Source organism: Lichenostomus cassidix, chromosome 25, assembly GCF_008360975.1.
Source record: "Lichenostomus cassidix isolate B80296 chromosome 25, HeHo_3.0, whole genome shotgun sequence".
NCBI lineage: Eukaryota > Metazoa > Chordata > Aves > Passeriformes > Meliphagidae > Lichenostomus > Lichenostomus cassidix.
The window spans coordinates 2,432,885-2,457,252 of NC_139505.1; the positions used below are offsets into that span (position 1 = coordinate 2,432,885).

The 24,368-nt window shown below is 51.0% G+C and overlaps 3 protein-coding genes and 3 long non-coding RNA genes across 6 annotated transcripts; 2 read left to right on the top strand and 4 right to left on the bottom strand.

Annotated features, from left to right (window-relative positions):
* Positions 1-770: 770 nt before the first annotated feature.
* LOC146427302 (uncharacterized) lies at positions 771-6,055 on the bottom strand. The gene is made up of 4 exons (XM_085082208.1): positions 5,803-6,055; positions 5,149-5,408; positions 3,387-3,472; positions 771-1,016 (listed from the first exon to the last, which is right to left on the bottom strand). Exons 2-4 carry the CDS (start codon positions 5,381-5,383, stop codon positions 771-773), a joined length of 567 nt encoding a protein of 188 aa, XP_084938334.1. The 5' UTR covers positions 5,384-5,408; positions 5,803-6,055.
* Positions 6,056-9,258: 3,203 nt separating this feature from the next.
* LOC146427303 (uncharacterized) lies at positions 9,259-10,874 on the bottom strand. Its single transcript, XM_085082412.1, has one exon. It carries the CDS (start codon positions 10,872-10,874, stop codon positions 9,702-9,704), a length of 1,173 nt encoding a protein of 390 aa, XP_084938538.1. The 3' UTR covers positions 9,259-9,701.
* Positions 10,875-14,075: 3,201 nt separating this feature from the next.
* On the top strand, positions 14,076-16,405 carry LOC146427304 (uncharacterized). Its single transcript, XR_014856502.1, has 3 exons — positions 14,076-14,358; positions 14,687-14,951; positions 15,360-16,405. It is a non-coding gene; the product is annotated as an uncharacterized LOC146427304 (long non-coding RNA).
* A 315-nt stretch (positions 16,406-16,720) lies between these two features.
* Positions 16,721-23,825, top strand: LOC146427305 (uncharacterized). Its single transcript, XR_014856503.1, has 3 exons — positions 16,721-16,880; positions 22,120-22,179; positions 22,895-23,825. It is a non-coding gene; the product is annotated as an uncharacterized LOC146427305 (long non-coding RNA).
* On the bottom strand, positions 18,926-20,081 carry LOC146427306 (uncharacterized). Its single transcript, XM_085082421.1, has 2 exons — positions 20,041-20,081; positions 18,926-19,561 (listed from the first exon to the last, which is right to left on the bottom strand). The coding sequence occupies exon 2, from the start codon at positions 19,538-19,540 to the stop codon at positions 19,196-19,198; it is 345 nt and encodes a 114-aa protein (XP_084938547.1). The 5' UTR covers positions 19,541-19,561; positions 20,041-20,081; the 3' UTR covers positions 18,926-19,195.
* LOC146427307 (uncharacterized) lies at positions 22,230-23,433 on the bottom strand. The gene is made up of 2 exons (XR_014856501.1): positions 23,402-23,433; positions 22,230-22,812 (listed from the first exon to the last, which is right to left on the bottom strand). It is a non-coding gene; the product is annotated as an uncharacterized LOC146427307 (long non-coding RNA).
* Positions 23,826-24,368: the final 543 nt, after the last annotated feature.

The window sequence follows — 24,368 nt, forward strand, 5'->3', positions numbered from 1 at the left end:
TGAGATTTAAGTTCTCCTCCACCCTGAACAATCCTGTGATTCCATAACCTCCAAACCTTCCAGTGATTCCCTTCCTCCCTCGCCCGCTGGTCTGTTTAATCCATTCAAATCCTTTAAAGATCAGCAAATTCTCTGGGAAAAAAAGGAATTTTTTCCAGAAAAAAAGACCTTCAGCTCTGGCTTTAGGACCTCAGAGATGCTTTGATTGTGAAATGGATTTTCCAACCAGCAGGAGAAAGATGGAATTGCACTGATGCTCCTCCTGCTGAGGTGACATTTTTCCCTCTCAAGTCCCATTTTCCCCCAGGTGAGCCCAGGCAGTTCACCAGGTCCACCGGGGTGTCGTCACCAGCAGGGTGACAAACATGCAAAATTAATTACATTAATCAATTAGGCAAAGAGGCTAAACACCTCTCCCGCCGGAGCTACCGTTTAAAGGATAAAGATAAATGAATAAACATAACCCGGCGGGTTGCAGGATCGCAAATTTTATTGTTTCATGACTAATTGGGGATTAAAGGCAGAGGAGGGAGAGCGGGAAGTGGCCAGCAGGGATCGTCCCACACACCGAGAGGGAAACGGAGATCAGCAGCAACTCGCCGGGCAGAAATTTGGGGCTAAAAGAGGAGAAAATCCTACAGGGTGAAGAGGAGAAAATCCTACAGGGTGAAGAGGAGAAAATCCTACAGGGTGAAGAGGAGAAAATCCTACAGGGTGAAGAGCACTCAGGGCGTTTTCCACATCCAAATCCGAGACGGAATTGCGATATCTCAGTTCCCGCCGCAGCAGCCGCCGCAGCAGCCGCTGTTGTTGTTGCTGCTGATGGTGTAGCAGCAGGACATGGGCATGCAGCAGGACTGCGCGGGCATGCAGCAGGGGCTGCAGCACTGCATGGGGCTGCAGCACATGGGCCTCTTGCAGTACCGCGGGGTGCTGTAGCAGCACACGGAGTAGCTGTTGTTGTTGTTGCCGCAGCAGCCGCAGCCTCCGTTGGGCATCTTGGGCCGGTGGAGGAGCTGGGAGGAGGAGAGCAGAGGTTGGGGAATGAGGGGTTAACTCAGGGCTCTGTTGGTAAATTTGGGTTTGGGGTTTGAGGAGGGAAAAGCCAGCGGTGTGTTGTTTGGCTGAAGCTGCTCTGGGTTTTTATCGAGGTTCAGGTGACCAGTGAAGCTTCCAGAGCATCCCTGGTGTGTTGGGAGAGGCAATCCCTCCCTGAGGCCTCGACCTTCTGGAAGGTTCTCTGTCCCCTTCCCCTGCACGGCCCTGGGGATGCTCTGAGAGTTTCTCTGAACAATTCCAGCTCATCCCTGTAAATCCTCGTGCAGAGTTTGTAAAATCCTAACTCCAACCCCATCCCAGATCCCCAGCTGTATGGGACACTGTTATAAAATATCCAAAATTCCCAATTTCAAACCCATCCCAGATCCCCAGTAGTACTTGGACACTGTTACAAGATATCCAAAATTCCCAGTTCCAAGCCCATACCAAATCCCCAGGTGTACCTGGACAGTTCTATGATATCCAAAATTCCCAATTCCAACCCCATCCCACATCCCCAGCTGTACTCGGACACTGCTATAAAATATCCAAAATTCCCAATTCCAACCCCATCCCACATCCCCAGCTATACCTGGACACTGCTATAAGATATCCAAAATTCCCGACTCCAAGCCCATCCCACATCCCCAGCTATACCTGGACACCACTGTGATATCCAAAATTCCCAATTCCAACCCCATCCCAGATCACCAGCTATACCTGGACACTGCTATGATACCCAAAATTCCCGACTCCAAACCCATCCCAGACCCCCAGCTGCACTCAAACACCACTATGACACCCAAAATTCCCTTTTGGGATCAGAGGAAGGGTTAGGAATTCTCACTTACCCTGCTGAAGAGTGAGGAGAGGCGAAGGGAGGAGACGAGCGAATGAATCCAGCTGGGCCTGCAGCCCTTTTATACTCCCGTCCATCCTTCCTCCTGGAAGTGAGACAGCCACTGACCATCCCAGCTTCCCTGTCCATCCCTCCAAACCCATATTTTTTAGCCCTATGTGTCGCCTGGAATTTGCATTTCGCCTCATTACCGCTGATCACCACCTTCGTTCTGCCTCGTCACGGTTCAGCCTGGAGATAATCAAAGGGCTCCGTGGGTTTGGGTGGATTTGTCCTTCCCACAACCTTGCCAGGGAGCCAAAAAATGTGGCTTCGTATCTGCTGGGCTGAGGTGACCCGGGTTGACTCAGCAGCGCCTGGCGCTGAGTCAGTGCTGGAGACAAAGCCGAAATTCGGCGTCGTGACGGTTGTTTCATGGGAATGGCGTTTGGGACAAATTGGGGAAATGTCAGGAAAATGGGGTTGTTTGGTTTGGTCACCGGAATGGACCTAAAGTGAGGAGTTTGGGATGTCCTGGGATGGTCAGGAGCTTGTGACTGTGAAAAATCGGCGTGGAATGGTTTGGGTTTGGGTTTGGGTTTGGGTTTGGGTTTGGGTTTGGGTTGGGAAGAACCTTGAAGGTCACCAATTCCAACTCCAACGAGTCCAGCTAGAGCTCAGAGCTCCATCCAGCCTGCCCCTGGACACTTCCAGGTTTGGGAAGCTCTTGTTTTATTCATTGATTTCCAGCGGCAGAGGTATTTTTATTAATATTTAATGGAAAGGTGAAACTCTGGCAGCTCTGGGGTTGGGTGTGATTCACCCCAATTCAACATTTCCCTCCTGCAGCTTCTCCTGGCATCCAGCTAGGATCCAGCAGAACCCTGAAATCCTGGAACCCTGAAATCCTGGAATCCTGAAATCCTGAATCCTGAAATCCTGAAATCCTGAAATCCTGGAATCCTGAAATCCTGAAATCCTAAAACCTGAAACCCTGAAATCCTGAAACCTGGAATCCTCAGCAGAACACCCCTGGAGAAGTTTGGAGTTTTTCAGGACCCTCTGTGGGTGTTGGGAGGTGATTGAGGGGATTGTTGGAGCTCAGGGTGAACCTGGGAGGTGATTGAGAGGATTGAGGGGATTTTTTGGAGCTCAGGATGAACCAAAGGTAGAGAAGACTGAGGAAGAAGAGAGTCGCTCAGCGCAGAAACCGCTCTGGTGGAGCTGAGTGGGAGGCAGAGACTCGGGAAGAGACTCGGGCGAGGTGGAAATATTTTCTGGGAGGGAAAGAGGAAGGCAGGGAGGTCAGGGCAAGGCAGAGCCTTGGGCAGCCGAGCCCTGGCAGGAGCAGCGGGGAGGAGTTTTGGGAGGAATTTCGGGAGGAATTTCAGGAGGAATTTCGGGAGGGATTTTTTCGGTGTGAAATTGCAGCTCTCGGGTGAGGACTTTGCCGCATTATCCTGAGAGCTAATGAGAGGATGGCTGATCCTGCCCGGCCAGTTCGCCGGACATCCTCGGGGATCCCAGGCTGCTGGGGACAGCCCGGGTGAGCTGGGCTCAGCTCCAGGACGGTGACAAACCCTCGGTCTGCTCTCTCTGCAGGGCGAGGGGCAGAAAAATGGGATTTTTGAGGTGTTTCATCCCTGCAGGAAATGCCAGCAGCTCCTGCCCTGGCACGAGAGAAATCCCTGGAGGGAATTGCTGCAGGAGCAGCGCAGGTGGTTGTGAGTTCTCCTGACATTTCCTTCCTGCTAGGAGAGAGAATTGCGCTTGGACAGATCCATTAATTAATTTACGAGGAATTAATGGGGCAGAAGCAAAGGGAAACAGGGAATTTCTGCCTCCTGAGGGGAATTTTCCATCGGCAAACCCTGTGAGTGTGAGGAGGGAGATCGAGGTGGACATTTCCCACCCTGCACAGCTCCTGGTGTGGCTGAGAAACTCAGATTGCCTTTGGGAGCTGAATTTGGATCCCAGCGGGAAAAAGGGGATGAAGCAGGGTGGGAAGAGCATCAGAAAAGGGCAAGAAATGCATAAAAAGGGTTTTACTGCAGACCTGGAGGGATTTGGTTCAGCCCCGAGTGACTCTCGGTGACAGCAGAGGTTTCTCAGAGTTTGTTTTAGAACTTCAGCCCAATATTTGTCACTCGGCGTGGCAGAGAGACCTCCATGTGAGGGGACATTGCAGGGACTCTGTGGGTCCTGAGGGGACATTGCAGGGACTCTGTGCATCCTGAGGGGACATTGCAGGGACTCTGTGGGTCCTGAGGGGACATTGCAGGGACTCTGTGGGTCCTGAGGGGACATTGCAGGGACTCTCTGTGTGTTCTTAGGCAAATCTTCAGCTGGAGGAACTCCGTGGAGATTTCCTGGTCAGGATGTTTTGCAAACATTCCCATCCTTGGTCAGTTTGGGAATTATTTCCATGGAATCAGAGACTGGTTTGGGTTGGAAAATACCTTAAATGTCATCCGGTTACATCCCTGCCATGGTGACACCTTCCACCGCCCCAGGGTGCTCCAAGCCCTGTCCAGCCTGGCTTTGGACATTCCCAGGGATTGGGAATCCATGGAATTCCCTGAGCCAGAGCCTCCCCACCCTCCCAGGGAAGGATTTATCCCAAAATCCAACCCCAATCCCCCTCTGACCCCATTCCCTGGGTTCTGTAACTCCAATTCATGAGGAAAATTCCCTCTCCAGCTTCCCTGCAGATCCTGGGAGGAGCTCTGAGATCTCCACACAACCTTTTATTCTCCTATTTTCTTCCTATTTCTTTATAATTTCACACTGAGAGGAGAAATATCTCCCCCAGAGGTACCAGAAACTCAGCTGGGCTTTGAACTGATGCCTCAGGGAGGATCTGATTTTCTGATTAGGAAATCCCCCTCTAGGGAACCCCTTGGAGAATCTCAGCTCCGGGAAAAAAAACCACCAGAAAAAGGCAAAAAATGCAGCAAAACCCTCAGAACAAACAGAGCAACACCGGGAGGTTGCAGGGGTCACAAAACTACAGGTTTTATTGGGGTTTTTCCACGCAGATCAGAGCAAAGCAGCGACGGAAGGAGCGAAACATCCCAAACACCGAGAGGAAAACGAAGAGCAGCAGCAGCGCCGGCGAGGAAATAAATCCCAGGGCAGCGACTTCGGGGAAAATCACACACACGGGGTGAAGGCAGGGAGGAGAAGAGGAGGAATTCTAGTCTCTAGGCACGGGAGGAAGAGCACTCTGGGGTTTTCCACATCCAAATCCCAGGCGGAAGGAGCTCAGTTGCCGCCGCAGCAGCCGCCGTTGCCGCCGCAGCAGCAGCCGTTGTTGTTGCTGCTGATGGTGTAGCAGCAGGACATGGGCATGGGCATGCAGCAGGACTGCATGGGCATGCAGCAGGGGCTGCAGCAGGGGCTGCAGCACTGCATGGGGCTGCAGCACATGGGCCTCTTGCAGCTCTTGGGGCTGCTGTAGCAGCACACGGAGTAGCTGTTATTGCCGCCGCCGCAGCATCCGCTCATCGTGGAGGTGGGAGTGGAGGCAAAGCTGCGAGGGAAACGGAGATTTGGGGTTTTTGTCTGCTTGAATCGCCCAGAGGTTGAGGCAAAACCTCAATTTTGTCCCAAAATCCACCCCAAACTGGTGTCCAGAATCCCAGGACAGGCTGTCTCTGGACATTCCTGCGTTGGACTCTGCTTTGGGCAGAAGGTTCTGCCAGAGAGGAACCACCCAGCTGCACCCAAAACCAACCTGTGATCCCAAAACCAATCTGTGATCCCAAATCCTCTACAGGATTCCAAATTCTACAGGATCCCAAATCCAGCCCTAAACCAGACAGCCCAGGAAATCCTGGAGAACCCCACGGAAACACAGCAAAGTCCCAAAATAAAGGTGAGGAGCAAAGTCCCAAAGTCAAGGTGAGGAGCAAAGTCCAACTTACCCTGCTGAGCAGTGGAGACAGGAGAGGAGGAGTGGAGATGATGGAATGGAGACCCCTGGGGAGCTTTTTATACTCTCCAGAGCCTCCTCCCCTGGAAATGAGGCATCCCTCGGCCATCCCGACTCCCCTGGATCACCGGGCTGATCTCCTTCCGGTGTTTAATCTTTGCCTCTTTCTGTTTGCTCACCGCCTAATTGTTCCCCATAATTAGCCGTCCAGAGGGACAACAGATGCAAATTTTTCTAATGGATTTGCGTTGATGGGAGCGGAGGGAGGGAGCGCTGAGGTATTCCCATCCGGAATGGGATTCCCCAGGAATGACCCCAGGGGTGACCTTGGGACACGGGGACGCTCAGCAATGCGCCCGGGGCGAGCTGGATGCTGAACCAGTGGGACAACCATGCCTGGAACTTGGAGATGTCATGGCTCAGGTGTCCCCTCTGCCCTTGGCTGGGATTTTTTGGGGACCACTGGAAACTCTTGGTCAGTGGAGATTTTTTTTTTCTGCCCTTGGCTGGGATTTTTTGGGGACCACTGGACTTTTGGACAACAGGGATCATTTTTTCCCTGCCCCTGTGGTCAAAGTTTAGGCTGAGATTTCCCCTTTCTCAGCCTTGCTCTTGGGTCTCCCTTCAGGGTTCTGCATCCTCACACTCCCTGTTTTTAATTTTTGTTGCATTGTTAAGATTTTTTAAAATTTTCGTCCATGGAAAGTGGATGGATGGAGTCTAAACCAAGCAGCTTTCAAAGCATCTGTGCACACGTGAGGGATTTCCTCTGTTGGTTCCACAAATCCCATTTTCTGAGGGAAAGATTCCCAGTAAAAGATGGGAATTCCAGGATGCTGAGGCAGGGAGGGGCTGCAGTCACCTTCAGCAGACCCTGACTGTGCGGCTGATGTGGTGACAGATGACCTTGGTGACAGGGACAGCATCTGCCTCTCCAGGATGTGACCACGACCTCCCGTGACGCTGGCTGTCCCTTCTGGAATTGTCCCCAGGGGAGCATTGTTTGGGTCACTCCGTAATCACCACGAGTTGCCTGCAGGAAAAAACATCCTCCTTGTGTAAAGCCTCAAACATCTCCCCTGAATCAATCATTCATCGCGTTTTTATAGCATTTTTATGGTGTTTTTATCACGTTTTTGTCGTGTTTTTATCACATTTTTATCGCATTTTGATGGTGATTTTATCACATTTTTGTCATGTTTTATTGTTGTCCTGTTGGCCGAGATGATCCCAAAGTCAGAGCCATGGAAACACGGAATGGTTTGGGCTGGAAGAGAACCCTAAAAGTCATCCAGTCCAACCCTCCTGGGTGGGCAGGGAGAACTTCCACCATCCCGGGTTGCTCCAAGCCTCATCCAGCCTGGAACACCTGGTGGAATCCATGGAACATCTGGTGGAATCCACGGAACACCTGGTGGGATCCATGGAACACCTGGTGGAATCCATGGAACCCCTGGTGGGATCCATAGAACACCTGGTGGAATCCATGGAACATCTGGTGGAATCCACGGAACACCTGGTGGGATCCATGGAACACCTGGTGGAATCCATGGAATAACCTGGTGGAATCCATGGAATACCTGGTGGAATCCACGGAACACCTGGTGGAATCCATGGAATACCTGGTGGAATCCATGGAACACCCGTTGGAATCCACGGAACACCTGGTGGAATCCATGGAATAACCTGTGCCAGGCCATCCCCACCCTCCCAGGGAAGGATTTATCCCAACATCCCATCTAAACCCATCTCTCCTCCAGGCTGAACCACCCATTTATGGCATTTTTCCTGCTGTTCAATCCCATTTATCCTTAGCTTGGGTCAGAAACAACATCTACAAAAAATCCCTTTCACAGGGAATGTCAAATGTGATGTCTCTGGAAACTTCCATGGGTTTGAGTTGCAGGACTTTCGTGAATCTGTTCCTGCAGCTTTTCCAGCAGAGGACAAGGCCAGGCTGGATGGAGCTCTGGCCCAGCTGGAGGTGTCTCTGCCCACGACGGGAGGTCAGAATGACAATTTTTAAAATCCCTTCCAACCCCAACCATCCCATCACTCAAAAATTTGGATGAATATCTGCAAGATCCCCTTCACAGAATGCACTTCTAAAAAACGGGATGCAGGATTTCCTTTGTCTAGAGCCTGATTTGCCATCAATAAAAACCACCCTGAAGACCCCAGGAGTGCTTTCAGAAGAGCCAAGCACGTCGAGAAGATTATTTTAATGCGTGTGAAGGTTGGAGGAAGCAAACCAAGCCAGACCTCCAGGCATTTCCCCAGCCCTGCAATTCCGAGCTGAGTCCTGCATTTTAATAGCAAAGAAAGTCCCAGCCAGGGAGGGAAGGCATCGCTGACTCACGGCTTTGGTATTTTAGGAATGAGGTTTTTAAGTTGGATGCCAACCCCAGTTTCATTCCAGGCTCGCAGTCCAGGAATACTCGGGGGAAGTGTTCTGCTCCTGTAAAAATCACCCAAAGATTTCGGGGGTTTCTGAGCTTTTGTTTTTGGAAGATGGTGGTGGGAAGAGGACGCTGCCTGCTGTCCAGTGAGTAGTGAATTCCTCCTGGGATTACTGGAATTCCCTTCCCTGGATCAGGGCTGAGCTCCAAACTCTCCTGGGGTCGGGGCAGGGCTGGGGGAGGTCTAGGTTGGAGATTTCTGGAAAGTTCTTCCCCCAGAAGGTTCTGGGCACTGACCAGAGAATGATCACATCCCCAGGGCTGCCAGAGCTCCAGGAGTTTGGACAACTCCAGGGACAGAGGGGATTTTTGGGGTGTCTGTGAAGGACCAGGGTTGGACTGGATGGTCCTGGTGGAGTTGGACTGGATGGTCCTGGTGGGGTTGGACTGGATGGTCCTGGTGGAGTTGGACTGGATGGTCCTGGAGGATCCTTTCCAAGCCAGGATTTTCTAGGATTCTATGATTTATGGCATGGTGTGTTTGCAGAGGATGGAATTACACCTCATTCAGTCTGTGTTTTTTGGCTTTTAATTACTCCACCTTTTAGTTTTGTGGTAAAACCTGAGCTGAGGTGAATGACCAGGAGGGGCAAGAAGGAATCATGGGGTGGTTTGGGTTGGGAAGCTCTTTAAAGATCATCCAGTCCCACCCATGGGACACCTCCCACCATCCCAGGGTGCTCCAAACCCCATCCAAGGACAAACTCTGGGCAAAGTGACAAACTCTGGGCAAAGTGACAAACTCTGGGCAAAGTGACAAATCCTGGGCAAAGTGACAAACTCCGGGCAAAGTGACAAGCTCTGGGCAAAGTGACAAGCGAAGGGCAAAGCCATGTAAGAACAACCAAAAGACCAAATGTTGGGTTTTGCTTAATGCTGAATTTTATTGTCTACAAGTCAAGAGAGGAAATAGAGTGATCACAGTGACAGCCAAGGCTTCCCAAACACCAAGAGGAGAATGAAAACCCCACTAATATCTAACACCTCATACCAATAAATTGTGTTTGTATAAATCCAAGTGTACTCAGGACAGTCAGTAATTAAAGACAGTCGTTAACTAAAGCACAGAAAGAAGCAGCAGCTTAAGCTTGAAAAGAAGAAGAAAATCACTAAGAATTGGCTCCATCACGGTGAGCAAAGAGCAGCTTTCCACCTCCTGGTTGCACAGCAGGGCTGGAGCTGGCAGAGCCACCTGGGTCACCTTGGCAGAGCCACCCGGGTCACCTCGGCAGAGCCACCCAAGTCACCTCCGCAGAGCCACCTGGGTCACCTCAGCAGAGCTACCTGGGTCACCCCAGCAGAGCCACCCAGGTCACCCCAGCAGAGCCACCTGGGTCACCTCAGCAGAGCCACCCAGGTCACCTCAGCAGAGCCACCAAGGTCACCTTGGCAGAGCCACTTGGGTCACCTCAGCAGAGCCACCCAGGTCACCTCAGCAGCTCTTCTTGAGGCTGGCGCAGCACTGCTGGATGGGGATGCAGGGGACGCAGCACTTCCTCACGGGGGTGCAGCAAACCACCACCGGCTTCTTCACCACGCAGGAGCAGCAGGGGCTGCAGCAGGGGTTGCAGCAGGGCCGCGGCACGCAGCACACCTTCTGGCACACCTTGGTGCAGCACACCTGCTGGCACGGGTCACAGCAGACCGTCTGGCACGGGTCACAGCAAGGCTTCTGGCACGGGTCACAGCACACGGTCTGGCACGGGTCACAGCACGGCTTCTGGCACGGGTCACAGCAGACGGTTTGGCATGGATCACAGCACGGCTTCTGGCATGGATCGCAGCACACGGTTTGGCACGGATCGCAGCAGGGCTTCTGGCACGGGTCACAGCACACCGTCTGGCACGGGTCACAGCAGGGCTTCTGGCACGGGTCACAGCACACAGTTTGGCATGGATCGCAGCATGGCTTCTGGCATGGATCACAACAAGGCTTCTGGCACGGGTCACAGCACACAGTCTGGCACGGGTCACAGCAGGGCTTCTGGCACGGGTCACAGCACACAGTCTGGCACGGGTCACAGCACGGCTTCTGGCATGGATCGCAGCACGGCTTCTGGCACGGGTCACAGCACACGGTCTGACATGGATCACAACAAGGCTTCTGACACGGGTCACAGCATGGCTTCTGGCATGGATCGCAGCAGACCGTCTGGCATGGGTCACAGCATGGCTTCTGGCACGGGTCACAGCAGACAGTCTGGCACGGGTCACAGCAGGGCTTCTGACAGGGGTCACAGCAGACAGTCTGACATGGGTCACAACATGGTTTCTGGCATGGATCACAGCACACGGACTGGCACGGGTCACAGCACGGCTTCTGGCACGGGTCACAGCAGACAGACTGGCACGGGTCACAGCAGGGCTTCTGGCACGGGTCACAGCACACGGACTGGCACGGGTCGCAGCAGACGGTTTTCTTGCAGGGCTCGCAGCACACGGTTTTGGCGCAGGGCTCGCAGCAGCAGGACTGCTGGCACGGCGAGCAGCAGACGGTTTTCTTGCAGGGCTCGCAGCACACCACCCTGGGGCAGGGGCTGCAGCACACCGTCTTGCTCTTCACGACGGAGCAGCAGCCAGTGGAGCAGCAGCCAGTGGAGCACATGGTGTTGGGGAGGAGTGGAGGGTGGTCGGAGAGAGGACCTGGAATGTAAAGGACTCGGAGATTCAGCACATCTTTCCAAATTTTCCAGACCTGCATCCCAGCCCTGTTTCTTTGTCTGGAGTTGGAAACCCAAGAACCAGCTGCTGCTGTCCCAGAGATGTTTGAACTCTCTGGGAAGTGTCTGCTCTGTGCTCATCCAGGGCGTTCCCTGCCTGAATTTCCACCCCGAGAAGCTCATTTTCCTCTGTGCTCTCTCCACCTTTTGCCAGAGGCAACAGATTGACAGGCTAAGAAAACATGGATTTCAGAGAGAGCTGTAGATGGTGGAATCATCAAACCATAGAATCCTGGAACTACAGAATGGTCAACCCGTGGGATCAGGAAAACAGGGAATCAGAAAACCGTGGAGTCAGGAAAACAGGGAATCAGAAAACCGTGGGATCAGGAAAACAGGGAATCAGAAACCCCATGGAATCAGAAAACCATGGAATCATGAAACCATAGAATCCTAAAACCATGGAATCAGGAAAATATGGAATCAGAAACCCATGGAATCAGAAACCCATAGAATCAGAAACCCATGGAATCCTGAAACCGTAGAATTGTAAACCCACGGAATCATAAAACCATGGAATCGTGAAGCCATAGAATCCTAAAACCAAAGATTTGTAAACCCATGGAACTAGGAAAATATGGAATCAGAAGCCCATGGAATCATGAAATCATAGAATCCTAAAATCAAAGAACTGGAAAATCAAAGAATTGTAAACCCATGGAATCATGAAACCATAGAATCCTAAAACCATGGAATCAGGAAAACAGGGAATGAGAAACCCATAGAATCAGAAACCCGTGGAATCATGAAACCATAGAATCCTAAAACCAAAGAATTGGAAAATCAAAGAATTGTAAACCCATGGAATCATAAAACCATGGAATCATGAAACCATAGAATCACAAAATCAAAGAATTGTAAACCCATGGAACCATGAAACCATAGAATCCCAAAGCCATAGAATCCCAAAGCCATAGAATCAAAGAACAATTGGGGTTGGAAGAAACCTCTCAAGGTCCATCCAGCCCAACAGAGATCACCACAAACACACAATTTCAGTTCATTTCTCACCCACAGCCCAAGGAGAACCACCTTTCCCAGACACTCACCGTTCTTGCTGAGAGCTGAAGGTGTGTGAGGAGCAGAGGCACCTGGAGAGCTTTTATTGAGGTCGGGATTGTCCTGCCGGACATGAGGTACCCCCCAGCAATCCGTGATTTACGTTCCAAACCTGTACTTATTCATGGACTGAACCTTCATGTGTTTAGTCTTTGCCTCGTGGCTTCTGACCAACCCCTCAATTTTGGGTTATTATCAATTTGTTGTGTGAATTTTTTACAATTTTTTAATGTCAAGTTAATTCTTGCGGGGCGCTCGGAGGGGTTGGTTCTGCTCGCTTTGCATATGGTAACGCTGCTGCGTGGAGGTGCTTAATTAACATAAAAATCCTAATTAAGATCGAGGCGCAGTGGATTCCGGAGGCGTGCAGAGCCTTCTGGACGTCAGCTGCCCCTTGATATGAATTTTAAAACAGAATTCCAGGAAGTGCAATTCCGTGGTCTTGTGTTTTGGGTTTGGATGCAGAAATGGTGAAGGTCAAAGTCCTTCTCTGGGGTCACCAGGAGGACAAACCCAGAAAGTTCTGGAATCTCTGCCTTCGGAACAGAATCATGGAATCTTGGAATATCCCAGGCTGGGAGAGAATAATGAGGATCCTCCAGTCCAACTCCTGACCCTGCACAGCCCCAAAAATCCCACCCTGTCCCAAAAATCATTGTCCAAGTGCTCCTGGAGCTTCCAGGCTTGCCGAAATCAGAAATTTTCCATGCAAGGGGCTCTTGGAATTCATGGTGGGAATTTGGGGCTGGGTCTGGGTCAAATAGTGTTTTTCCAATTTTTCCAATTCCTCTTCGGCATATTTAAATAAAAGCAAAAATGCAAAACCGCTCAGGGAGCTTTGCATCCTCAGCAGAACTTGATCTGCAGAATTCCTATTCAATTCCTTTCAGATTCTGAGATGCCCTGGAGTAATTAACGCCCCACGGATGTTAATTGTGGAATAACTCCTTGCTCAGCTCCCAGTCACCCCCTGGTGCTAACGATCACGCTGCGATCAGTCATTAATGACGGACGTTAATATTTATTTTGCATGAAACCTCCGAGACCTCACGTGACGCCCTGAGCATCTCGAGGATCTCAAATTAAACCACAAATTTATACAAAATGAGACAAAATGATGTCTCTCTCATCAGGGGAAGCTCACGGGACTCAGGGCTGGGAGTGATGGGGGAAATGTTTTGTGTCTGAGGTCACCCCTGGGCAAAGGTTGGTCCTGCTGGGGGCAGGAGGGTTCTGCACCCCTGGAGACCCCTGGGGTGAAGGAGGGGACATTTAGGCTGTGTCCTCAGCATTGAGGACACTTTGGGCCACCAGAACCTTCCATTGGCCTCCTGGTGACACCAAGCCTGGTTTCCTCTCTGCAGGTGGCTCTCAGTGTTTGGTCACACTGGTGGCTCTCCGTGTTTGTTTGGTCACACTGGTGGCTCTCAGTGTTTGGTCACACTGGTGGCTCTCAGTTGTGTTTGCTCACACTGGTGGCTCTCCGTGTTTGGTCACACTGGTGGCTCTCCATGTTTGGTCACACTGGTGGCTCTCAGTTGTGTTTGGTCACACTGGTGGCTCTCGGTGTTTGGTCACACTGGTGGCTCTCTGTGTTTGGTCACACTGGTGGCTCTCCATGTTTGGTCACACTGGTGGCTCTCTGTGTTTGGTCACACTGGTGGCTCTCCATGTTTGGTCACGCTCGTGGCTCTCAGTGTTTGGTCACACTGGTGGCTCTCCGTGTTTGGTCACACAACTGGAGGAGCTTCCAGGAGCTCCCAGCACCGTGAGGTCACCACTTCTCCAGCCGAGGTCACCCCAAGGTCAACGTTCCTGTTTGATGTCCTATGGGGCTCAGCTGTGCGCTAATGACCCTCGAGCCAGGAGGAGCTCATTAGCATCTAATTAGCGATTGGAATCGGCGCCAGCTGAGCACCAGGTGATCTGCAGGGGATTTCTGAGCCTGGAACTCCTGCATTAAAAACGTGGGGTTGGTCTGAGCAGGGAGGGGAAGGAAGAGAGGGTGAAAATGAGGTTTTTTTGTGTGGATTTGGTGTTTGGATTCATCCCGTGAGCCAAAAACCCAACGGTTAGAGCTGGATGGGAACACCCGAGGGTTGAAAGCCCTGCAAGGTGGATTCACAGATCCATCACCGATTTCACCGAGGAAAATATTCAAATTAGAGTCACGCAGATTTCTCAACTGAATTCTGCATTGAGTGAAGGGACTCAGCAGGCTCTGGAAGATTCCCAGAGGACCTGAGCTCTGTTTGTTTGGATTGGAGATTTGTGGATCCAGGGAAGCAATCCTGCTGGGAAGCACCTGAGGTAAATTTTTAATCCCTGGGGGTTTCCTCGTGGTTTATCCCTGTTGTGGAATCCACTGTGTCTTTATTTAATGTGTCCTTGGCAGAGCAGGATTGTCCCTTCGGGTGACCTGGAATTCAGGGAGAGAGGACTTTTTTTGTCCAAAACCCAAATATTTGTGGTTCTTCAAGGCCTCCCCACCCTCACAGGCAGAATTCTCCCCAAAATCCCACCTCAGCCTCCTCTCCATCAGGCTGAACTAATTTCCAGTGTCCTGCAGTTCCTGAGGAAAATTCCCTCAGGTCCTGGAAGGAGCTCTGAGGTCTCCACACAACCTTCTCCCCTCCAGGCAGAACATTCCCAACATTCCCAGCCTGGATCCATGGGGAAGAAGCTCCAATCCCCTCAGCAGCTCCGTGGCCTCCTCTGGGTTTCCTCCCAGGGAAAAGGAGGTGAAATTCAGCAGCTCAGGGAAGTGAAAGTTTCTTCCTGAAGACCAAAGCGCTGCTGCGGCCAGGAAGCCTCATCTCCTCAATCCCCACCGGCAGGGAGGGCAGGAATGAGTAAGAAAAGGAGATTTTGAGGATCTCAGCAAGAGCAGAACCCGCAGGCAGGTGAGTCATTCCTGCTCTGTCCCGACTGCAGCTTTTCCTTTTTAACCCATTCCTCCCTAACGAGCATTTTCTCCACAACCTATAAATAACTAATTCCAATTCCTGATTGACCAACTGGTCATTTGGTGGCTATTGCAGCACGCAGCTCGCCCCAGCTGCTTCCCACGCCTGATGAGGGATGAATCACGCCGGGGAAACCTTCACTTATTATTATTTTGCACCGTAGGAATTGGTTAATTGAGGTTATTCCGAGTTCCGAACCCGGCAGGATTTGCTTTGTTTTGGTTCCAAAAATAGCAGCGGCTCTGGAAGGCGAAATGGGTGGGGAGAACATGAACACACAGGTCGGGCTGGAAACCTGAGCATGCAAAGCTCGCTGAGCCCAGGGTGAGGGTTTGTTTTCCCCAGGAATTCTCCCCACGTGCTCCTGGCTGCTCTGCTGGGCGCTCCAGGCATTTTCCATGGATTTCAGGTTTCCTTGGCATTCCTCCTGCTCCAGGGATGGAAGCAGAGCTCCTGACGATGAGAAAACAGAGATTCCACCAGGCCAGCACAGAATTCCAGAGTAACTGAGGTGGGAAAAGACCCCCGAGGTCATCAATTCAAGGTGTAACCAATCCCCCTGGTCAGCCAGCCCAGTGTCCAGGCATTCCTTGGATGGGGCTGGCGACTCCAAACCTCCCTGGGCAGCTTCTGCCAGGCCCTGACCACCCTTTCCAGGAGGAAATTCCTCCTCATGTCCACCCTGACCTCCCCTGGCCATTCCCTCTCATCCTGTCCCTGTTCCCCGGGATCAAATCCCAAATCCCCGCGGCTGTCCCTCCTGTCAGGAGCTGTGGAGAACGAGAAGATCCCACACTATTCCTGCCACAGTCCAGGTGCCATCGGCCTCTTGGCCACCTGGCCACCCCTGGGCTTGTGTCCAGCACCCTCAGGTCCTTCCCCAGCCTTCCAGCTGCTGCTCCCCCAGCCTGGAGTGACCCACAGGCAGGACAACCCTTGGCCTGGCTGACCCTCGCCCTGCTGGCCTGGCTGACCATCAGCCCATCTGTTTAATGAAAACATTTAATTAAATACCTGTTTAATGAAATTAAATGCCTGTTTAATGGAAATTGAAAGCATCCAGCACTCTCAGGTGGGCTTGCAACACCATTTTTATTGTCCTGCTGGAGAAGGAAGCAGCAAAGCAAGAAAGGAACAATTCCCAGGGGAGAGATCGCCGGCTGGGAAAAGATAAACAGCTCAAAGCTCCTTGAACTGCGGGGTTTCATCCCAAAACTGCAGCACTTCCCACAGTTTTAGGAGGCTTGGCTTGGAGAGAAGGACAAAGCTGGACAGCCATGAGCGCTGGGGTGAGCTGGAGGCTTCGGGCAGAGATCCTGAGCGGGGTTTGGGTTCTGCGCTCAGTATTTGGGGCACCACAGCGGCAGCTTGCAGATGTCCTTGGTGACCTGGGGACACACCGGGGGGCAAATACGCTGCACTGGGGGGCAGCAGGGCTTCACAGGGGGGCAACAGGGCTTCACAGGGGGGCAAATACGCTGCACTGGGGGGCAAATGTGCTGTACAGGGGGGCAGCAGGGCTTCACCGGGGGGCAGCAGGGCTTCACAGGGGGGCAACAGGGCTGCACTGGGGGGCAGCAAGGCTGCACTGGGGGGCAAATGCGCTGCACTGGGGGGCAAATGCGCTGCACTGGGGGGCAGCAGGGCTGCACCGGGGGGCAAATACGCTGCACTGGGGGGCAGCAGGGTGTCACGCAGCTGAACTTCTGCACAGGCTCCCTCTGGATGGTGTAGCGGCACAAGGACCGCGAGTCGTGGCAGGAGGAGCGCGATTCGTGGCAGGAGGTCTCGTAGTCGTCGCAGGAGCCGCGGGAACACATCCTGCTGGAGTTGAGGCAGAGCTGTTTGGAGCAAAGGATCAGAGTGGTGAGAGGAGGCTCTGATTGGCTTCTTATATTTCTTTTTAATAATATTTTTCTTGACATCTCCAGAATGGTTTCTCCCTTTTTTTTTCGCCTGGCTAATCCAGACCCAACACACTCTGGATCCTGCTGGATCTCTGGGAATTGGGGTGTGAAATCAGCTCCCTGTGAGGCAGCTGGAGCCCCAGGAGCCCAAAATCTCTGGGATCTCCCAAACCTCAGTTCCCTGTGGAACAGCAGTTTGTGTCACCGCAGGATTCCTCCATGGGCTTCACCTTTCCTGGGAATCCTTCATCTGCCATTCCCCTTCCCTAAATTAGGGAAATTTAGGATATTTCCCTAAACCCTATCTCCTGTGAGATCCATAAAAACCCCTCGTGGAGCTTCCCTCTCTCTCATCAAGAACAGAAATAGTGAAATTCGTCTCACCCTCTTCAGCAGCAGTGAGAAGTTTCTGGAAGCGAAGGCGAGCGACTGCCGAGGACGGCGCCGAGGGACCTTTTATACCTGCCGAGGTGACATGGGACGTGAGGCACGTCCTGGCGATGACACCTTAATTAATTCCGCGCTCAATCCCGCAGATGTTTGCAGCTCTCCTGTTTTTAGGTGTTCCCTCCTTGACGCTCCCGTCGCACCGGTGATTCCTCACGCAGGGATTTTCTCCCATTTCCTGGAGAATGACACTAATGAGATGGGTGGTAATTAGGGCTGAGGGACAGCTGGGGTTGCATCAGGGACGGAGAGGCTCAGAAATGCTGACTCCTGGAGCTGATCTCCCGTCAGGTGCAGGCGACAGCTCAGGGTTTTAATTCCCCTGTTGTCGAGCACCAACAGGAAATGGGATTACCGGCTGGAATTCCTGGGGGTGGCACAACGCTGGAAAATCCAGGGGGATCTCCTTGACACCCCAGAATGGTGAGAAATAAAATGTTCCTGGTTTGTCACGTGTCCCTTGACTTGGGGATGAACCCATCAGGTTGTTCCACGTGAATCGAAGGTTTTTCATATGTAAGGTCAGAGGAAAACATCCGTTTCAGGGGAAAATATCTGTTTTAGGATGTTTATGGTGTTAAATTTTCCCGTTCCTTATTTCTGTTTCCTTCAGTGATTCCACACATTTTTTTCAACCTGACCTCACCAAAGGGTTCAGAGAAGAGGAGCTGAAGTTTGAGAAATTCTGGGTTTCGTCACTCCCGGTGGAAGTTTGGGCCCTGAAGCTGGATTTGTGACCCTTTTGGACTCAGAGTTTGAGGTGTGAGGAAATGAAATAATGGGAAAAAAATAATGGGAAAATGTTGCCCATTAGAGCAATTCACTGACCGGGAAGGGAAAACCTCCTGAACTGGGGGTGTCCTACAGCTTTTCTCCAGGCTGAAGGCAGCCAATTCCTTATGGTGAGTTCTGCGGAGTTCAGGAGGATTGCAGGAATTCCTCGGGGACCTTTGGTGACTCAGGTGAGGTCCCTGAGGAGCCTCCTGGTGACAAAGTGGGTGCTTGTGTGACAATCCTCCTTCTGCCCAGCTTTAGCCTGGAGCATCACCTTGATGTTCCCCAAAATCTTTCTACCTCCTCAGCAGCCTTCCAAAAACACCCAAAATACATCTCTGGATCTTTCAAATTCAGGGTTGGCTCAGGAAAATGGGATTTTTAAAGAGTTCTCCTCATCCTTTGCTCACAATTCCCTCACGGGAGTTTGGGCTCCAAAGGGGTTCAGACACTTGAAAATTATTAATATTATTATTATTAATAATATTACGCATTGAGAAAGAGCGTTGGCAACTGTGACCTGCTTATTCCCCTTCCATTTAATTTCCTGGGATCGCTGAGGTTGGAAAACTCTCCGAGACCATCGAGCCAAACCGCTGTTTGAAAGCCAAACCCTTCCATTACTAAAGTGCCTTCTACTCATTGCCAAATGAATGTGGGAATTATTGGCCGTCAAATAATGGGATGCTTTTGGAATATAAAATAATTTGACTGAAAACCCCTCAAAAATTAGAAAAAAAAATCCAGGAAAAAGAGAATAAAGGAATTCAAAGGCAGCAAGGGTCTCATGAATCACCAGATTTATTGTTTCCCACACCCAGATGAGTCCGAAACAGAAGCACAAGACAGAGAAAGATTCCCAACAGAGTATTCATGCCCAGAATAATTAAAAACTACATTTCCCTAATAATTAGTAAGAACAACAGCATGAATATTAATTAGGGGAGCATTTCATTGCCACCAGGATCCCGCGTGGCGGAGACGCGGGATTTCAGCGCGGGTGAGACGAGCCGAGGTCGGAGCGTCGGGGAAGGAGCCGGAACTGAACCCTGGTCAATATTTGGGACACGCCGGCAGACAATTCCAGGTGTTCTTGGTCGCCTGGGGACAGTAGGGGGCAGGGGGACAGTAGGTGACAGGGGGACAGTAGGTGACAGGGGGACAGTAGGGGGCAGGGGGACAGTAGGTGACGGGGGGACAATAGCGCTGCACGGGGGGCCAGCAGGGCCTGACGGAGACGCATTTCTGCACCGACTGCCTCTGGACGGAGTGGCAGGAGGGCTGCGGCTCGTGGCACGAGGAGCGGGAGCGGTGGCAGGAGAACCACGAGCGGTGGCAGGAGGAGCGCGACCCGTGGCAGGAGGACTCGAAGTCGTGGCAGGAGCCGCGGGAACACATCGTGCTGGAGTTGTGGAGGAGCTGGAGGCAGAGAGAGAGATCGTCAGGTTGGGATTTTCTGCTCTTGTTCTGGAGAGGGATGGGAAATGTGGTTTTGCTCTGTTTTGGGATTTGTGGGACATCCTGACCCTTCCTTTTGGAGGATATTCCATGATGGAATTCCAGCTCTGGCGGGAATTTCCCTCCCAAGGCACTCCTGCTTTATTTTAAGGTAAAATTTCTTCCTAAAGCTGCTCTGACTTGTCTGATCTCTCTCTGCCTCTGGGATGGGAACGAATTCCTCGCTGTCTCCCAAAGAGTCCATCTCTTTGCAGATCTGCTCCTTTAATTACTCCCATTTTCCTGTCGTCCCATTCGCGAGCAAACCAAACCCTCCTCGCGCATTTTCTGGCACCCAATCACCAAAAAACGGAATTTCTAAGATGAAAACAAAGCCTAAAAACAGAACTCTGTGAGGTTCCGTAGATCAAGAGGAGATAAATCACCACAATCCAACTCACCCTTGGCTGGAGCTCGAGGAAAAGCACGAGGAGCTGGTGTTGAGTGAAGGATGGACAGTTCAGTCCGACTTTTATATCTCCCAGAGGGTTGTCCCAGAATTAGGCACCTCTCGGCAATGCTGACACAAACCTCACATTCATATTTACCTCTCGTTTTGAGCATTTCCGGCCTCACGGAGTCAGGGGATGAGAAAACCCAACGATGACGTTTTCCTCAGCGACTTTAATAAACGACGAGTTTCCCAATCTGCTTAGAAGGGGATTTTGGAGGCAGCTGCATATTTCCACAGCAAAAATGGACCAATCCCTGGGGTTATTAAGTGATTTGGCATTGGGCAACCGGGATTGCATCAACTCCAGCCCAGGAGTGTTGACTCCTTCCCGCTGCCCCTGGTTTTTCGGGGCAGAGTCACCGTTTGATTGAGATTTTTTTTTTTTCTCCCCTGACTCAAGGGACTGTAATTAAGAGCCACAACTCCCAGGGACTTCATTAGAGGGAGGTCCCGGTGATTAGCGCAGACCCAACGCCTCGGCTCGGGAGGTGACACCAAAGTGACATCCCCAGTGTTGATTTTTTTTTCCATTCCGTTTGCAAACCATCAGCTGGTTTTTCGTTTGTGCAGCAGTATTTTCCTGTTCTCGTTCCTCCTGTTCAAATGCTCTGCAGGAAGGGTTTGTGTGAGGATTTTACCTCCGGGCAACCTGATTTCAACCCCAGATTTCTGTGGAGTTCCACTTTATTTAAGCAGTTTTGTAGTTTTTATTCATTCTAGAGTTTCGCTCTTTGTTTCCAAGTTTTTCTCAGAGCAGCCCAAGGTTTTAGGACAATTAAAAGGGTGATTGTCCCTCTTAATTCCCTTTCCTGTGACTTTTATCCAGGTGAGTGCCACGGGAACAACTCAGAGCTCAGGGAAGGAGATGATCTTTAAGTTCTCTCCCAATCCAAACTCTTCTATGATTCTATGACTATTTTTATTTATTTGTCAGGCTGTGAATCAGAAACCCAAAAGCTTTTAAGAAAACCTTTTAGAGCCAAACCTTAGGAAAATCAGGAAACTGCTATGAGTGGTGTAAAAATGCTTCATCCAGGTGGATAAAACCCCATTTTTGGGGAGGTCCTTGTGCCAATCCTCCATCAGGCAGGAGGAATTTGTGGATTCAGGGAATCCCAGGATGGTTTGGGTTGGAAGAGACATTAAAGATCATCTCATCCACCTCCTGGAGTCATTAATTGGAGCTGAGTGAGGCTGCTGAGCTGCTGGGGAAGCTGATGAGGCCACAGAGCCTGTTCTGGAACCAGTGCCTCAGCTGGGCTGGCGATAAGGAAAGCCTGAGGTTGCCAAAACCCAGAGAGATCTCAGCTGATTTCCGAGTGTCTGCGATTGTCGCTGAAAACAGTAATTTGGAGCTCGGTGAGAGAAAGGGGGTTGGGAGAACCCGCGAGGTGCTGATTTGCATTTCTGAGGCACCTCGGGATGTCTGTGGCTCTGAGTCAGGGAGTTTGAGGAGCTGCTGGGGAAGGACTGAGCGCTGAGCTGAAGGGAATCCTGGAATGGTTGGGGCTGGAGGGACCTCAAAGCCATCCAGTGCCACCCCTGCCATGGTGACACCTTCTGCTCTGTCCAGCCTGGTCCTGGACACTTCCAGGGATGAGGAATCCATGGAATAACCTCAGCCATAGCCTCCCCAGCCTCCATGATATCCCTTCTGGATATAAATATATAAATAATATATAAATATGTGTTCTGTATATCAATATGTAAATAACACCTTCTGCTGCCCCAGGGTGCTCCTAGCCCTGTCCAGCCTGGTCACTTCCAGGACACTTCCTGGACACTTCCAGGGATGAGGAATCCATAGAATAACCTCGGCCAGGGCATTCCCACCCTCCATGAGATTCCTTCTGGATATAAATATGTAAATCCATATTCTGTAGATCAATATATAAATAGGGTGTAGATGAGCTCCCTGAGCCTTCAGATGCTCCAGAAATTCCTCTGGAACTATTTTATTATTTTACTATTTTATTTATTATTTTATTATTTCATTATTTATTTTATTATTCTTTTGAAATTTTAGGGGCATTTTGTGATCAGCTCGAGAAGAAAAGAACGAGAAGAGATGACTAAGAAGTCAGAGGTAATGATAACTCTGAAGTATAAAGGTTAAAGAACAAACAGACCATAAACTTTTTTTTTTTTGCTTTTAGAAATCAATTTTTATTGTTTTGGAGGTTGTCCCCCGGTGTGGGAAGCAGCAGGAATCATTCCCAGTTTCACAGACGGCAACCTGAGCTGGGTCTTTCCTGCTGAGCGAATTAAACCAAATAGGAGCAAAAAACAGGAACCAAATTCTAATCACAGACGAGGAATTCCATGACCAAATTAAAAACGGGAATTAAGAACCATCGATTCAAACTTCAGGCATGTAGAACACCCAAGGCAGGAACTGGTTCTGCCCTCAGTACTTTGGGTACGACGGCGGCAGCTTGCAGATGTTCTTGGTGACCTGGGGACACACCGGGGGACAATAGCGCTGCACCGGGGGGCAGCAGGGCTGCACCGGGGGGCAATAGCGCTGCACCGGGGGGCAGTAACTCTGCACCGGGGGGCAGCAGGGCGTCACGTAGCTGAACTTCTGCACGGGCTGCCTCTGGATGATGTAGTGGCACGAGGGTCGCGAGTCGTGGCAGGAGGAGCGCGACTCGTGGCAGGAGGTCTCGTGGCTGTGGCAGGAGCCGCGGGAACACATCGTGCTGGAGGTGTGGCGGAGCTGCAGGGAAGGGAGGAATGGTCTTAAAAACAGGAGCTTAAATACATTTGTGCATTTTTCTTCCTGGTTTCTGGTTTTTCAGGGGTGAGGAAGTGGTGTCAGTGCTGGTTGGGAGATGATTTAATCTCTCACCAAACCCTTCTATGGATGGGATTTGATTTCCTGAGAAAAATTGATCCAAACTCCAATTTTCCAAGAGCAGCTCCAGACCCTCAGGTTCCTTCTGCTTGGAATTCCCTTTTCCACAAACCCCTCTGGCTTTCCTGCCTGTATTTTCCAATCTTTATGTTTTTTTGGTTCCTCTGCCTTTCCTGCCTGTACTTTCCAATTTCTGTTTTTTTGCTTCCTCTGGCTTTCCTGTCTGTATTTTCCACTCTTTCTGCTGTTTTGGTTCAACCTGAGCTCTGCTCAAGGCCTTTATTGTCATTTGTTTTAATAATTTACTCCCGTGGGCGACGAGAACTTTGTCTCCAGCACAGCCCAAGTCCAGAGGCGAGGAGAGAAAATGCGACACTCCAAATCCACCCAAACTCAGGAAAACATCAAATTTCCTAAAAAAACTCCAGAGGAGGAGAAAAATCAAACTCACCCTTGCAGCAGTGAGGATGGAGCTGTGCTGGAGAAGAGCAGCGAGTGAAGGAAGCTGGGATGAGAAACCTTTTATACTTTTCCAAAGGGTTATCTGGGCCATGAGGCAACCCTAATTACAGATCCCAGCCCATTTCTGTCCTCTGCGCTCAGCTTCCCGGATTTTCCCTTTGATGCTCTGTGCTTTTAGCATTGTAATTATTAATAGCTCGTTAATTCCCTCGCCTCCCTATGAAGGAGATTGGAAGGAATTTTCACGTGAAGCGACGTCAGGTGGATTTTCTCATGGACGGCGTGGATGGGGAGGAAGAGGAGTTTGGAATCCAGGAGTGACGATTTTGGGGTCACGTGGACCAGGAGCTCAACCTGCATTTGATAGAAAAATCGATTAAATTGATGTTAATCCCTGCAGATTTCTGGATTAGGTTTAGGGTGGGAATTCTCCAGAGATTGCCCAACGGGGTTGGATATGTTAATTGAGAGATTTGCATTAGCCCAGGAGCTCAACATGATTGACCTCCGTGTGAGAGAAAAATCGATTAAATTGGTGTTAATCCCTGAGGATTTCTGGATTAGGTTTAGGGTGAGAATTCTCCAGAGGTTGCCCAATGGGGTTGGATGTGTTAATGAGAGATTTGCATTAGCCCAAATCTGTCCCTCAGTGATAATTCCAAACTTCCTGCCTGGTGTGGCCATCAAGGGTTTCTCGTGCAGGTGCCCACCTGGGTCACAGGTATTGTCATCAAACCTTCTCCAGAGAGGTCTCCTGTCCATGAGCTCACAGGTTCCACCACCAAACCTGGTCCAGAGAGGGTTCCTCTCCATGGTCCCACAGATTTTGTCACCAAACCTGCTCCAGACTGGGTTCCTCTCCATGTCCCCACAGGTTCCACCACCAGACCTTCTCCAGAGTGGTCTCCCGTCCATGTCCCCACAGGTTCTGTCACCTCTGTGGTTCTCCATCCTCA